Source organism: Artibeus jamaicensis, unplaced genomic scaffold, assembly GCF_021234435.1.
Source record: "Artibeus jamaicensis isolate MK-2021 breed Jamaican fruit bat unplaced genomic scaffold, CSHL_Jam_final contig_3109, whole genome shotgun sequence".
Taxonomy (NCBI): Eukaryota; Metazoa; Chordata; class Mammalia; order Chiroptera; family Phyllostomidae; genus Artibeus; species Artibeus jamaicensis.
The window spans coordinates 1668090-1684020 of NW_026521716.1; the positions used below are offsets into that span (position 1 = coordinate 1668090).

The window sequence follows — 15931 nt, forward strand, 5'->3', positions numbered from 1 at the left end:
GGGCGCAGGCCTGAGTGCTGACCGCTGACGAAACACAGGGAGGGCCTGTGTCCCCTGAGCTGCAGACGGAGCCCAAGGAGACGGAGACATTCGCCAGAGCGAGGTTTCCAGGGCCCCTCACCCACTGGTCCCTGGAAGCTGGCCACGCCCAGCGAGCCTCTTCCACCTTTTTGACCTTCAAAGGCGCACGTGAGGACGTGTTTGCGGGCAGAAACGCAGAGTCGGTGGGCGAGGATGCCTTAGCTGTCGCCAGGCTCTGTAGCTGGGAGCGCAGACAGGAGACGTGTGTTTGTCCTCCCAGTTCTGGGGGCGGGAAGCCCAGGATGGAGGCGCCGGCGGGGCAGGGTCCCGGGAGGGCTCTCGTCCTGGCTGGCCGACGGCCACCTCCCGCTGTGTGGCCCCTGTGCCCTGTGTGTGCGTGGAGAAGGGGAGCTCTGGTATCTCTTCCTCCGAGGCCACCAGTCCTATCACAGCAAAAGCCCCCTTTCATGACCCCCTGTCACCCTAATCACCTCCTGAACAGGCCCATCTTTGGAGGAGTCATGTTGGGGGTGGGGCTTCAACAGGGTTGTGGGCTCCCCAACGCTGGGTCGGTAGCAGAGCTCTGGGGCGATACTAGAAGGTGGTGCATGTGTTTGTGGGGCCACAGCAAAATCGAAGCGTAGGAGACCCCTAAACTTTTTAAATTGGGCATAGGAAACACCCCCCAAATTTGTTCTATTTAAATATTAAGAAAAGAAAAACGGATGCAGGGCAAGCAGTTGGTGTACGGGAGAGACCAGGGGACCCTGGTGAGTGCTCCTGGGTGTCCCCAACCCTGCTTCCTGTCCAGCAGAGAAGGGGGGGCTGAGGCAGGGAAGGCCCTAGTGGGTCCCGCCTCCCCGCCAGCCAGCGTGTGACCTTGGGCTGTGAGCGACAGTAGGAAAAGCGCTGATTACCCGTGCGCCTGGGATTTCATTCTTAAACCAGCAGCCCCAGCACGGTGCCTTCCCAGGACACCCTGTGCGTGTTCGTGCAAGGCTTCCCAGCCGCTGCTCTCATTACCGTCCCTGCCCAGAGCCCCGGGGGCAGGTGGGGTGTGCGTAGACTTCATTTATTTCACGGAGCGGGCTAATCAGGCAGCCCATCTCAGGAGATGAACGGCAACCTCTTTGTATCCCAAATACCAATCTTGCCACTTGTATTTCTTTGCTCCAAAGCCCATTGGGTTCTGTCCTTTGTCGCAACGGCTCACTGTGTGACAGGGGCAACTGGGAACCCTGCGGGGAACAGCCAGGCAGTATGGTATCAGGTAGTTTAGGCGATTCCAGATCAGGTCAGGAAGGGTGAGGATCCCGTGAAGCTGCCAGGCGCCCCTCCCAGCCCCACCTTCGCCCAGAAACGGAGGCGTGCTCTTGCTCGGGGAGCTGCTGCCGCCTCGCTGGCCTACTACAGTGCCAGCTCTGTGCCCACCAAGGGTGGCTTCTTTGGGGCCCAGTCTTTCCATATCCCTGTCCCCCACCAGAACGGGAGCCCGGGGCTCAGGGCTGTGTCTGCCAGGCGAACCCAGCACCTGGCACGGGACGTGGCCCTCAGCCAACTCCCAGTGAATGTTCATCGAAGGCATGAACACAGCCGCTGCAAGCTGAGAGCACCGGCCCCGTGTTCCGGGGCAGGAACCAGGGCAGCGGGTGTTCGCCTGCCGCTCACCCCTCACTCTCTCCCCAGCTCCTGTACGAAGAGTGGGCAAGCTATGGGGTCTTCTACAAGTACCAGCCCATCGACCTGGTCAGGTGAGACGGGGGCAAGCCTGGCCCCTCAGGCCACGGCTGTGGGAGGCCAGGCCCCAGCTGGGCGTCAGTTGGACGAGCGTCCCCGCGTGTTCCAACTGCACTGACTGCCCAGTACCTGGGAACCCGCTTGAACTTGAAGGGCTTGTGTAGAGGACTCCTGTCCTCTCGGCAAGCCCAGGGGGCCCTGGTGTAAGCAGTTTGTTCACACTCACCGGAGGATGGGCTCCTCCCTCCCGCCTGCCGGCTCCTCCTAAATGTGCAGCCGGGGTAGACTCAGCTGGGCGACCTCACAGGGCTGAGTCTCCGGTTGCTGAGTTGAGAGGCAGAAAAGAGCTGCCTCAGAACGTGTCCCCTTGCAGGGGCCCTCTGTCCCGAGGGCAGCAGCAGGGAAGGACCAGATTAAGAAATGTGTGTCCTCTGGGGACATGCAGACCAGAACCCAGCCCGTGAAAATTCCTGTAAGCCCATCACAGTGCCAGACGTGCTGAGTAAGCGGAGCGGTGCGCTCTCCTGACCCCTCCCGGAGTAGGGTCACTTCGTAGCTGAACGGGACTTGGAAGAGAGTGGGCAGCCTCGCAGACTGTCCCTCATGCCCACCGGCATGGGCGCCACAAACCACCTTCCAGGGCACAGGCGAGGGGTGGGCGTAGGAGAGCAGAGCGCACCCACAAACCTGGTGGTCAGCTCAGAGCCCCGACCACTCCCCACTTCTTGGTCCAGAGAACTAGTGGCCCCGATTTGAGCTGTTCCTTGCAGGGGGAGGGGATGGGACATGTCTCCCCACAGGTATAGACTGAGAGCACGCGTGTCTCTGTTTGGCTTTGCCCCGTGGTGCAGGAAGTATTTTGGGGAGAAGATCGGCCTGTACTTCGCCTGGCTGGGCGTGTACACCCAAATGCTCATCCCAGCCTCTGTGGTTGGTGTCATCGTTTTCCTGTACGGATGTGCCACCGTTGATGAAAACATCCCCAGGTAGGCGAGCCCTGTCCCAGAGCACACCCCATCCCTCCATGCCGGGCGTCAGGCCTCCGCACGGAGCTCAGCCCGGACAGGATGCGGCAGGCCAGCTCGTGCGGTCAGGACAAGGGGCCCAGAGCCATCTATAAAGAGTGGGTCTCCTTTTCTGGCACGAACGCCCTTGGACAGCGGTCCCCAACCGCTGTGGCACCAGGGACCATTTTCGGGGAAGATAGTTTTGCCACAGACCGGTGGTCGGGGATGGTTTCAAAGCGAGTCCAGTGCACTCACCTCCTGCTGTGTGGACTGGTCCCGACAGGCCCAGTTCCTCACAGACCTGGACCAGCACTGGCCCGAGGCCCAGAGGGCAGGGACCCTGCCCTGGGAGACATGTTTGTGTTGAAAGCAGACAACACAGACACCCAGCCCCTTCTCGTCCTCCGAAGTTTTTCTCAAAGTGACGGGGAAATTCACTGCCTCCTTGTGATGTTAGGAAGTGAGACAAGTGACACTCGGAAGCCTGGGTCGGGGGACTCAGTCAGCCGGGCCTCTCGGCCTCGACCCCTGGGGCTCGCAGACCAGGCTTCTGAACACAGAGTGCACGCTCGGGCTGGCCACCCAGGGCTTGCACAGGCGCGGAGCTCCAGGGTGAAGGCCCAGGCTCTGTCCAGATGCTGTCCTGGTGTGCATGGACACCTCCTGTCCTTTCTAGTTGTCCCCTAGACCCGCCACTGTGGACCCCAAGATAAGTGTGCTGTGTGTGAGGGCGGTGAGCCCCAGTGCCCAGGGGCAAACCCAAGTTTAGGGGGGAAGCCTGCTGGCCCCCCGACGGCAGGAGCTGCTGGTCTCTCAGGAAAAGTCCTGAGACGCCAGGTCGGCTCCATCTGCGACGACTCAGCCCGAGGCTCCAAAGCAGAGCCCTGACTTGGGAAAGGCATCCCCCGTTCTAGTGTGTGAGGAGCCGGGAGTCTCCCCTGACAAACAGGCTGGCTCGTTGGAACCTGCAGCGCAGAAAAGTCATACCCGGGGAACCTCTGTGTAAATAGTGTTTTAATGCATGAATAACACCTAAAATATTCCGCCCACTCAGAATCAAACGCTAAAGGAATCTGGCTAACGTCCCCTCCAGGGCTATTTTGGGCCCAGGCGGGAGGAAGCTTGTCCCTCTGTTTGCTAATGTGAGGTGAGGTCACTGTGCTTGGGTGGGACTGTGGCAAAGGCGACAGTGGCAAAGGCATGGTTAGGACTGCACCCCAAGGGATATGGCCAGCGGAAGGTGGGGAGCCTTCAGGTCCCCCTGGTAGCTGCTGGGGACTGCACCTCCCCACCTCCCCTGGCAGGGGGCAGAGCCAGCAGCTGCCCGGGCGTGGCCTCCCATCACATGGAGAGGTGGGCAGCACTTCCTGGGGAGCCCTGAGGCCCGTCCGACCGCAGCCTCCGCCCGCCCGGTCGGTGTCTCAGAGCTGAGGGAGGTGTCGCCCCGCTGGGAGTCTGACCCGCCCTCCGCTGGCTCCAAAGAGCAGGCCATCATATTCCTTGTCTTTATCTTGGCTGAAGGTGGTGCAGGGGGAGGCAGAAGGTTTCAAACCAACAGGAAAAAGGTTTTTTGTCTGGCTGGCATTCACGTCGGCCGGGAGGAGGTCGTTGGCAGTCTCGGGGCTCACAGCGGCAGAGGTGCGGCCCTGGGCCCTCACACACGGGTTCCTTCTGCCCCCCTCCCACGGGCCCCCAGGAGACAGGAAGCTCAGGGAAGGGCAAGAGATGGACCCTCGGGGAGACTCCTGGGCCTCCTGTCCAAATGCCCTGCCGCTGCCTGGTGCCTTTATCCCTGTGACGGCAGCGTGGCACCCGGTGCCAGCAGGATGCCCAGGCTTCATGTGTGTTCCATGTACTCCTCCCGACAAGCAGTAACCTGGGCACTCCTCGCTCTCAGCACCCTCTGCTGCAGATGGGGAAACTGAGGCCCGAGGGCACAGAGACCCCAAGTGCTGGAGCTGAGATTCCAATCAGAGCTGGCTGGTTCCACGCTGCACTGCTAACGTGCACCCGGCCCTCTCCTTGCACACTCACTCACTTGCATGTGCACTCACATGCGCACACACGGTTCCCCAGGGGCTCCGAGCCAGCAGCCTTGCCTGCCGTCCACTGGCACAGTTTTTAATAAGCAACTACAAGGGCAGAACCTGGCTGGAATGGCCACTCTGCCGGGAGACCAGGCCCCCAGAGCCGGTCAGCAGATGTTCCCTAAACACCGACCGTCATGGGCCAGGCATGATTCTGCCCATAAAATCAGGCATCAAAATTACAAACAAAAAACAACACCCTCGCCGCCCCCCCCCCCCGGCCAGGTTTCTCCCAGGTGACGCCCCACCACCACCAGGGGGTGGGCGCTCCTGCCTCGGTTCCTTGATGATGCCAATCCCGGTCCAAGTCCACAAGTCCTGGGCGAGGGCTTGGTGGGCCGGAGCTGGTGGGCCCTCGTCTGGCCCCGCCCCTCGTCTTCCAGAAGGAGGAGCAGTCTGGGGTTCAAGGGCCTGGCCCAGGCCCTGGAGCCTCCTGGTCTCAGCAGGGAGCCCTCCTGTGGCCTCTGAGCAGCAGACCAGCTGCGTGGCCCCCGGGCTTTGAGAATACAGAACCAGGGCCCAGTTTCTGCTCTGCTGTGTGGCCCTGAGCAAGTGACTAACCCTCTCTGGGCTGTGTCCTCACCTGTGAAGCGGGGAAAGTGGTTTCCGAAGCTGTTCCGAGCCAGGCTCGGGCTGCTGCTCACCCAGCCGATGGCCTTCCATGTGGGGGGTTTTCAGAGTTACCAGGGCAGAGCCCGAGTGTTGGGCGTGGGGAGGAGCTGAGCCACTGGGTCCGAAGAGCCCCCTCTTCCGCCCGTCCACAGCGGCTCAGCCCCTGCCCGGGAGTCCGGCACACGGCAGGGGTTCGGGGAGGTGCGGCGGCGTCCTTGCAGCTTTGCCACCTTCTCTTTCAGTGTCAGGGCCTGGCACAGCCCTCACTGTGGGAACCGCACAAGCCTTGACGGCACCCGGTTATTCGAGGGAAGCTGGCCCGGACCCCAGCTTCTCCTAGAGGGGACCCCAGCGCAGGCTGTGGGTGCCGCAGCCCAGGGGTCCGCCTCCGAGGTGACCGCTCACCCACCGGCCCCTCTCTGGCCAGGCGGCAGCTCTGGGCGGGTCACACCCAGGCCTGGCTGCAGCAGCGGCAGGACCGCTGTTCAAAAGTCACGAAGGCTTTTAAGGCGGTAAAGCACAGTGTGAAACCGAGCGTGGGCCCCAGTGTGAGGGCGCATGTGGCCAGGCTCTGAGGCTGGCCCCGGGCACAGAGCAAGGCCATGACCATGGCTGTGTCCACCGTGGTGGGGACCAAGGGGCTCCCGCCCACCCCCAGCTCGGTCCCAGCAATTCCCCTCACCCCAGCACGCCTCCCAGGAGGCGTCCTGTCCTTGTGGGCCCCGAGCCCCTGCTCCTCCCTGCCCGGGACTCTCGGCGCCCCCTGTCTTCCAGCAGGGAGATGTGCGACCAGTCCCACAACATCACCATGTGCCCGCTGTGCGACAAGACCTGCAGCTACTGGAGGATGAGCTCGGCCTGCGCCACAGCCCGGGCCAGCCACCTCTTCGACAACCCGGCCACCGTCTTCTTCTCCATCTTCATGGCCCTCTGGGGTGAGCAGAGCACCCGCCCACGGGTGGGCCCCTCGCTTCCTTCTTGGGAGGCCCACGGGCAGTGTGTGCTGGGGATGGACAGGGAGGGGGGCGTGGAAACAAACCCCCACTTACCTGCCGTTCCCAGGGTCTCGGCTGTGCTGCACATGCAGACGTGTGCGCCGGGAGGCCCCGTCCAACGCCTGGGAGGGTGCTTTGCTCTTGGAAACAGACCCCTTTCCCGGGAGCAGGATCTGCTGGCCCAGGAGGGCAGCTGCTTAGAACAGGGAGGGCCTGGGGCTCTGCCTTCCTCCCTGACCTCAGCTGACCCCACGCGCATGTCTCAGTAGATCCTTTCAGAGTGCCCTGTGGGCTCTGTGTGCCCCTCGGAGGGCCCTGGGGTGCCCAGGGTCCCTCAACTCCTCAGCGGCCAAGGCGAGGACAGAGAGGTTCGGTCCAGGAACCGAGCCCCCATCTTTCGGAGCAGAGGCTGCCCGCCCCTCTCTGGTCTGGGCCCAGGAAGCCCAGCTGAGGCTTCTGGGTGCCCTGCCAAACTGGCAGGGCCTCCGGCCAGGCACAGGCCCACCAGGCAGTACAGACCCCTGGCCGGCTCAGCTGGGTTGGCCGTGCACAGGACAGTGCCCATCCCTGGGCCAGACTCAGGTGTCACCCCCACCCTGTCCCCTGCAGCTGTGGGACCTCTGGCAAGGGACTTCTACTCCCCGGGCCCCAGGTTCCCCCTGTCCAGTGGAGACAGTGGTAGTGCCCCTCACAGGCTGGCTGGGAACCTCAGCTGCGTCCCCCCGGGCCGTCCCTCGGGCCGCGCCGGGAGCTAGCTGTGATGCCGTGCGGGCTGGGAGGTCCGCTCAGTGAGCGCTTGCTTTTTGAAAATGTGAGAACGGCCGAGACCCCAGGAAATCAGAGCCCAGATGGAGCCTCCAGGGTATGTCCGGGGCCCTCTGTGGACCACCTGACTCTGTCTTGACGAAAGAGCACCAGCCTCACAAGCGGGGCTGCGCGCTGTGCTGGGCCCCACTGTAAGCACCACCCCCAGTGGCTGTAAGAGGTGGCATCTTCATGACCCTGGTGGGCAGGTGGACACCCGGGGGGGGGGCTTTCCCAAACTGACCCCACTAATACAAGGCAGAGTGAAACACAACCCCAGAGCCTGCTCCCACCCCCAGATACTCCGCCTCCTGCTCCCTGCGCTGCTGGCCCTGGCTGGCTCTGGCCACACGCAGCTTCATGCCTGCCTGGCTCCTTCCTGTCAGGGCCACCTCACATATATGCGGGACTAGCTCCCTCATCTGTCCCCACTACGCCTGCCTTCCCCTCTGGAAGCTGCGCCGGGGACCGAGTGTGTGCCTGGCTGTGGCCGGGGCTCTGACAGCTTATCCCAGTGAGTCCACGCCAGGTGCAGTGGGGGCGGGGGCCTCCGTGCGTGTTCTCTGAGGCAGACACAGAAGCCCAGAGAGGTTAAGGGACATGCCCAAGGTCACACCTGCCCACCCAGACCTCCCCCAAGCCCAGCTCTGTGCCCTCCTGGGGAGCAGAGAGTCGCCCAGAGCCAGCAGTGAGGGTCGCCCGGCAGTAACGCTGCCCTCCAGCCAGCAGAAGTTTGATTAAATGTGTTAAACTTAGTGCAGCCAGTTCCATGCGACCAGTGTGCTCATGTCACACTTCTTTATTGAGCACCTACCGTGTGCAAGGCGGTACCACGGCACACCCTCAAAGACGCTGGCCAGCCCTTACTAACAGTCCCATCTTTGGGAGAAAAATAAGTGGTCCCACCCCGCGCCCCGGCCCCCAGGAGGGAAAAGGCAGAGCTGTCTCACTGTCTGCCCCAGGCCTCCTCCCGCTCCACCGCCAGACGGGAGACCACAGACTCGCTGTCTGTCAAAGTCAAATGCAAGTGCAGCCCACGCGTTACCCCTCGGGGCTAAGAAATAACTCCCCAGAGCGCTTACTTTAGGAAAAAGGAGGTTATTGTGGAAGCGGCAGGGAAGAGCCTGCTGGGCTGAGGTGTGCGTGCGGCACTCCCCGGCAGCCCCTGCGCAGGGAGGAGGGGAGGGGGGACGGCCCCTCTGTCCCCCGGCCATTCACTCCCGCTGTCAAAGGTAACTAGCAGTCATCTCCCCACTGGTGTCCTGGCCACCCGAGTCCTTTCCGTCTCTGTCCCCCAGCCGCCTGTCCACACAGGGCCAGGGAGCAGCCCCAAGCCAGTCGCTGCCGGGAGGGGAGCAGGCTGTGTCCCCAGCAGGAGGGCCTGCTGCCCGCTGCGTTAATCTCGCACCCACTCCATGGTGGCTCTGTCCCCAGACACCACAGCTCCCTGCCTCCTGGAATTTTGACATTTCAAAGCCTCAAATAAGGTGTCACATGGAGCAAGGATGACCCCACTGAGTTGTCCTCCAGGATCTGTTGTCTGAGATTACGGCATAGTAAGGGGTCTCTCCACTGCTGGGCGGTGTGTCGCAGAGTAAAGGAGGTTGTCTGATTTGAGCCCTGCCTCTGGAGGCCAGAGAAAGGGGGTCCCAGCTTCCATGGAACGGCAGGGCCACGACTGAGACCCATCCCTGGGGTCGAGTGGAGTGGACAGGCGGCCTGGCTGAGTCGCCCTGAGCCAGGTGGGGACAGAGGGACAGTGACGCTCTGCTGGAGTCAAAAGGCCAGGGGCAGGGTCACCAGCCAACGCGTGTTCAGGGGTAAATGAGGAGGGTGCCTGGTGACTCAGGAGACAAGGGCAGGCTAGAGGCCTCTGTGCCTGGGCCCACCCTGTGGCGCTGGCTGGCAGGATCCGGCCCCACGCTGGCGGTTCTGGAGTCGACCTGTGCCTGCTCTCGACTCTGAGAAAAGGGACGTGTGAGGAGCAGGCGTTGGACTGCTGGGAGCCTGTGCACAAGGAGCTGGTCCCACTCTCCGGGGCTGCATTTTAAGGAGGCCGGGGCCCCGGCCCTGACGGAATTCGAGTGGCTGAGCCCCACCCACTCCCAGGGTCACCGGGGGGTCGGGGCCGCTGAGAGGCTCGGAAGACCCCGCTGGAGCAGAAGGTGGCTGGAAGGCCCAGCCAAGGGCATCTCATGGAGCCTGCAAGGTCACGCCAAGGTCAGGGTTGCAGTGTTCATGGGGAGGAGCTCAGGAAAGAGGTTCCATGGCCAGTGAGGAGGCAGTCGGAGTTAGGGAAACCGGAGCCCGGCCCAGGCAAAGGGCAGAAGAGGGTGCACCTGGGGGGATGAATAGGGACAGACAGAAGGACGGACAGGGGTGGGCAGGTCAGCCCTTCTAGACGCCTGTGCACAGGGGCGACCCACACAGCTTGTCCCAAACACCGTCCGTGGGGCCAGGACGCTGCACTTTAACATGCTCCCCGGGAGATCCTGGCACCGAGTTCCAGGCCTGCGCCCCAAGAAACCCAGGAGGGACACGGACAGACTGCCCGCACGACCCAGCCCATCCACTCTGCTTTCCGGTGCACGGTGGTGAACACACAGGGAGGTCTGTCCCCGTCACTCTGCGACGTGACGCCGCCCCTTACCGGGCCAGGCGGGTCTCCTCCTCTGTAACAGGGAGAATGGAGCCCACCTCCACCCCTCGGTCACTGGCAGATTGAAATGAGATTCGCACTCGTGTGGCAGCTTGTCTGCATGTGCCTGACACGTGACAGCTCAAGATCCCCGGGCTCTAACTTCAGGACACCCACCCTTCTGCCCCCGGCCGCTGCTGGGGAGGAGCTTCGTGGTACAGGGTGTAGCCTGGGGCCGTTCCACAAGCAGGCCGTGTGCTCCCCACAGCCATTTCCTCCTTCAGTGAGGGCTCTCGATGGAGCTCCTGTCCCTGCCAGGCGCTGGGCTGTGCACTGGGGTCCCAGGGAATGAGGCCCCGGCCCTGCCCCACAAACCAGAAGGGCCACTGGACGTGGCGGTGGAAGGCAGTGTAGATGCCATAAGCAGGAGAGGCTCCTAGAGGAGTTAGCTCCCTTCTGACACTGAGGAGGATGACCAGAGGCTTCCTGGAGGAGGCGGCATTTGAACTGTGGGGAACACAAACCAGGATGTAGCGGCGAGTATCTGTGTGCATGTGAAGCTTGAGTGAATGGCCTGGGCCCACCCCTCACACTTTCTGACTGAAGGACCTCCACCTGTGCCCTGGGGGTCCCCAGGATTGACAGGACAGGACGGTTAATAGCACGGGCTGTGGGACCGGCCTGTCTGGCCCCGTGCCAGCTGGAGGAGTACCCTCTGCAAGAATGAGATTTCCGTGCGCCTCGGTGTCCTTATCCATCAGATGGGACCGTGGCCATTTCTGCATCGGGGGGGGGGGTGGAGGGCTGAAGGGTCTGATCTGTGTGATGTTCTCAGTCCAGCAAGTTGTCACCCTCACTTAGCACATGGTGCAGAAGAGGAGCGTGCGGGGTTCTGGGGCTCGCCAGCCCCTGACTCTGTGGTTCCCCCCCCCCACCCGCCTGCAGCTGCCACCTTCATGGAGCACTGGAAACGGAAGCAGATGCGGCTCAACTACCGCTGGGACCTCACAGGCTTCGAGGAGGAGGAGGTGAGTGAGCGGCCCCCCTCCCACCCCGAGAGGAAGCCCGCAGTCCTGAGGCCCAGACCAAGCTGCTCCCCTGGTTCACCACCCTGGCGGTTGACTCACCCTTGGTTGCCGGGGCGACTGTTTGATGTCTGTCGGAGTGTTTCCCAGGGACGTGCCGCCCACTTGCACAGCCCAGGATGGCTCACCGCCCTGACCTCATCGAATCCGGGGGAGGCCGGGGGGGCCTGGGAGGGAGTCACCACCGCTCACGAGGCCAGGTCCCCCAGAGCGGCTGGGAGCCTTTGCCCCGAGTGCCAAAGCCGGACTCCTCAGAGCCAGTGACCTGGTGTGACTGGGAACGGAAGCAGAGCCTTTCCTAATAGAGGGGGAACCCACCGCCCGGGAGGGGGCCGGTCAGGACCCAGGGCCCCCGGATGGGGGTGAGCCCTCTCCCCGGGGCTCCTGGCCCCGCCCCTCCTGGGACGAGTGGGAATGATGAGGGCAGTCCCCACAGCCAGCTGTGCAGAGTCCAGCTGTAAGGCGTGGCCCCGCTGCTCGCCACTGTATTGTATCAAATGCCACACTTCTTTTTTAAGCCCTCGTGGGTTTTCGTTGGAATGTGAACGTCTCTCCCCTCGTGTTTTTAACACTCCGGGCGCACCCCCCATGCAGCGCTTTCTCTCCTAAGGCTGCTGGCCACACTCTAACCAAACCCAGTGCAGTCAGAGAGGTCGGCATGCGGGCGCTGGGCCCACTATGCCGTCGGTGGCTGAGGGGAATGGGTTCCACTGGACGGGGCCCAGCACTCAGGGCGGGGTGGCTGGGGTGGTCCGCAGGAGGAGCCTCAGGGCACCGGGCTGCTGGGTTCCATCCTGATTCGGCCCTGCCTGTGCTGTGTGACCTGGGGCCAGTTGCTTAACCTCTCTGTGCCTCGATGTTCTCAAGTGCGGATGGTGGGACCGCTCTCCCTCCAGAGAGCCGGAGGGGTCTCAGCAGGCCAGCAGAGAGAGCACACTCAGAGCAAGGAGGGCCCAGGACCAGCAAGCCCCCCATGGCGGGTCACAGGGCCAGCGCCTCTGGGCTCAGCCCTCTTCCGCAGAGGTCACAGTGTCCCATGTCACACATGGCGACACCAAGACCTGTGCAGCCTGTACTGGACACGCAGCTCTCCATGGTGAGCCGGGCGTGGAGCCCCTTGGTCCCCCGAGGCGGAGTCTGGGTCAGCCAGCTCCCTCCCGGGCAGGTTCTTTCCTTGTGTGTCAATGAGGAAATTCCCATACAACAAAAAGCAGTTGTCATCTCATTTTAGAAGAAGGCTTAGAATGTCCCTTTCATGATGTCCTTGTGGCTGGGGACTGCTGCAGCGAGGGGCCAGTCCCATTTGTTGAGGCCCTGGGGGACCCATTCCCTGAGCTCTGCACCCTGCCCCGGATGAGGCACTTGACTTTGGGGCGGCCATTGGAACCCTTGGGCATGAGGCCAAGGGCACGGAATGAGGTCCCCAGGGTGAGTGTCCCCACCACCTTGGGGTGGCTGACTGGGGACCCTTTGGGGAAGGAGCCCCCTGAGTCAAAAAGGCAGCCAATCCATGAAGCCAGAGCCCCAGGTGTTGGCTCTGGGAGCAGAGAGGGGCCCGTGTGCCCTCACTCGGCCCGGGTGCCCCTTGGCCGAGACAGATGGAGGCAGTTTGTGCGGCACTCACCCGGGGATTTTCAAAATCCCTGGGCCACAAAAGCGACCACACGGTCACACTAAGGTGGCCACGCCCAGCAGTGGGTCTCCAGCCCGAGGGCTCCTTGTCCACACACATCGGTCGGTTCCATCCTGGTTCATGAGAAAGTCTCTTTGCAGGGTGCGGCCTGTCTCTTAAACAGCACGAGTAACACGGTCTTTTTGTTTTTTTGTTTCTACGTGTCTGGTTCCCCGAAGGAGGCGGTGAAGGTTTGGAACTTTTTGTCACTCCTCTGTCTTCCCGTAGCCTGTCTCCCCGGGCGAGGGACCTTCTTGCGCCCCTCGCCACCTCTCTCTCCAGTTCAGCTCCCGCAGCTCCTCCACCGGCCGGGGTCTCCGCTTCTGCCGCCCTCGGGCCCTTAACCCCGTTCTTCCGTTCTAGCGCCTCTCGCTGACCTGCTCTGATCTCCCCCAAGGCCTGGTGCCTCTGGTCTGCCGCGCTTGCTGCCACCTACTGCCACCTCTTCTGACCCCCACGGCTCCTGATAGGACATTCTCAGGGCCAGTTCACGGCTGGGTGTTCACAGCAGGAACGCGGGCCGCGGGGCACAGCCCAACCTGCCCCCAGCTCGCAGAGCCCAGCTCTGCGGGCTTCCCAAGGGGCCAGGGTCCCGAACGAGGGGCACACTCCTGGCCAGACCGTGTACGGCGGGCTCTGGATTGGAAATGGGACAAACAGCCAGCTGTGAACTGGCCCCAAGGGGCACCCAGGGCAAATGTGCGGACTGAATTGGCCGTGCGCGCCCATGATGAGCACCCCAAACTCACGATTCCCTCGGTCCCCTTCACAGGGCCATCCCAGAGCTGAGTACGAAGCTCGAGTTTTGCAGAAGTCGCTGAGAAAGGAGTCCAAGGACAAAGAGGTACGGTGGCCACTGCTGGTGGCCTCCCCAGCGGTGAGGCTCTGGGTGACCGTCCGCCATGGGGACAGGGATCCGGCCTGCAGACGCCGGGCGGTAAACGTGTGGACCCCACAGGCCCCGGTCACAGCTAGTCATGCCCCCACTGTGGCTCGAAAACAGCCCCAGACAACAGGGTAACAAGGGGGCCCGGCGTGTGCCCATGAAACGTGATTACAAACACGAGAGGAGCCGGGTCGGCCGCAGACCACAGCTCCTCAAACCTGCGGTAGCCCCGCCTCCCGGATCTGTCCTGAGAGCGGCCTCCGGCTTCAGCCAACCTTGTAACACCCAGAACCCGGGGCCCTGCTGCGGGTTCGCAGTGCCCGTGACACTCGCCAGGGCCACCCGCTGCGTCCTGTGTTGGTGGCACGGGAGGGTTTGCCCAGCCCGGGGCACCCACCATGGGGTCCTTGGTTCACTCTCAGACAGCGAGAGCGAGGGTGAGCGGTGCTGTGCGGGTGATGCCCGCGAGGCCTGCCGCTGTGGGCGTTAATGCCTCTCTTTCTCCCCGAACCTGTCCTTCGAGTCGGTGGTCTCCTGTGAGCGGCCTGAGCTCACACGAGTCTCTAGAGGCGTTGGTGCCGGACCTGGGCCCCTGACGGCGGCTGGGGCAGTGCACCTCAGTGCCGGAAGGCCAGGGCGCCGGGGGTGCCGCCTGAGCACCAGTGTGCGCTGTCCCCTCTGCCCTCGGCCTCTGCGGCTGGTCAGGATAGTCCCCTGGGTTTATCTTGCCTTGTCATTGTGTCCCATGGACAGCCTTTGCTGATTCAAAGTGACCGGGGGCCACGGTCGCCAGCTCCCCACCTAGGGGGTAAGGCTGGTGCTCCAAACGGCCGGTCTCGGACTCGGCTGAGCCCTCCTGCAACCGGCAAGGGGGTGCACCTCTCTGAACACAGGCTCCAAGTCTGAGCGGGGCTCAGGGGTGCAAAGAGAACAGCCACAGAAGCTCGTCATCACCCCAGATCAGGAGGGTGTCTTTTTCACGTAGCAGATCGGAAGACATGCACACGCCACCCAGTGCGTGCTGCCCCCTGAGCAGCCCCTGTGTGCCCGTGAACGGCTCCGTGACCCCTTCTGGGCCTTGTGACCCCTCCTGAGGGGCAGGCGAGGCTACGCATGCCTCAGAGCCCTACTGTGTGCTCGGCACGGCATCCTCAGCCCCACGCGGGTATCGAGAGGTGTGGCCCCAGGACAGCCCACCCCGTGGCTTCGCAGCGGCTCCGCTGGGTGTGGGCGTGGAAGGTGTTGCCTTCCTCTGGGCGGGGGGAGCGAAGGCTGAGCAGCACACATCCCTCCGCTGAAGACCAGGGACTCACGAGGCCCCAGCTGTGGGTCTGGGTCTCGCGGCTTTGCCCAGAGGCCCTTGATCACGTGTGAGCCGCAGGGTGCCGGCTCATTTCTGCAGGCTGTGCAGCCCCCAGGCTCCGCCTGCCTCTGGCCCGCACTCCCTTCCTTTTCTCCTCCATTTCTTTGTCTTGATGGTTTCCACTCCCCCCAGTGGGGGCACCGATTCCTCTGGTAAAATCGACCCACCACGTCACTGGTACGTGAATGGACCGCTCGGGCTGCGGCTTCCTCCGTGTCGGCACCAAGTGCCCGGCACACCCGGAGTCTTTGCACAAACGAACCATGTGAGTCCCAGCAGCCGCTGGCTGGAGCATGGGCGTGACAGAGCTCGTGGGGTCTCACCTGAGACCTGGCCCGCTGCTCCCCTCACCTGTGTCACGGCCTCTCTGTTGGGACCCGGGGCTCTGCCAGCCCCGGTTTAAAACGCCCAGAACCCAGATCAGCCCTGGCAGCCAAGGAAGGGGGCGACAGCGGCCTGGGGCGGTCATGCCTCACCCGTGGTGCTCTCTTGTTCCCTCCCCCTCCCCAGAAGCGCCGGAATGCTCCAGAAGAGTCCACAAACAAATGGAAGCAGAGGGTTAAGACAGCCATGGCGGGGGTGAAATTGGTACCTCTCTGTCCTGGGGCGATGCCGCTCTTGACTGCTGGCGACGCCCGGTCCGCTGCGTTCCCCTGGACACACCCTGACTCTTGTGTGTTGTTAACATTCACCACCATGCTTCTTGCCTTCCCGCCACACCCAGCAAGCTGCGGGGCGTGCGGAGATGTCACTGCATGGCGGTGGGGCCGTGGGCGGGGGAGCTTGTCAGCCGTGCTCGTCACCACTGCCTGCCAGCGGGTCTCGGTCTTCTCGTTAACACGCATGCCACCCGCCCCGGAACCAGCGGCCCCCGGGTCATGTCCTCGGCAGCGTTCTTTGACCGAATACTTGCATTTCCCACTTAAAAACCCACCCGGTTCTGGAACCGTCCCGGGTCAGGGACAAGCTTCTGTTTAAGGTCCCTCCAGACCCAGAGAGCCCGCGGACCAGGGTGCGCCACGGT

The 15931-nt window shown here is 63.1% G+C and overlaps 1 protein-coding gene across 2 annotated transcripts in view; it reads left to right on the plus strand.

Annotated features, from left to right (window-relative positions):
• The window catches only part of ANO1 (anoctamin 1), a 122858-nt gene that overhangs the window by 86085 nt on the left and 20842 nt on the right, over positions 1 to 15931 (plus strand). Inside the window, exons 12-18 of one of the 2 annotated variants that reach the window (XM_037135266.2) lie at positions 1708 to 1772; positions 2610 to 2744; positions 6239 to 6399; positions 10847 to 10929; positions 12838 to 12849; positions 13431 to 13502; positions 15418 to 15495. In XM_037135266.2, the coding sequence (XP_036991161.2) occupies positions 1708 to 1772; positions 2610 to 2744; positions 6239 to 6399; positions 10847 to 10929; positions 12838 to 12849; positions 13431 to 13502; positions 15418 to 15495 (606 nt within the window). The remainder of the gene's footprint in view (positions 1 to 1707; positions 1773 to 2609; positions 2745 to 6238; positions 6400 to 10846; positions 10930 to 12837; positions 12850 to 13430; positions 13503 to 15417; positions 15496 to 15931) is intronic. The other variant, XM_053662906.1, reaches the window with a different exon arrangement.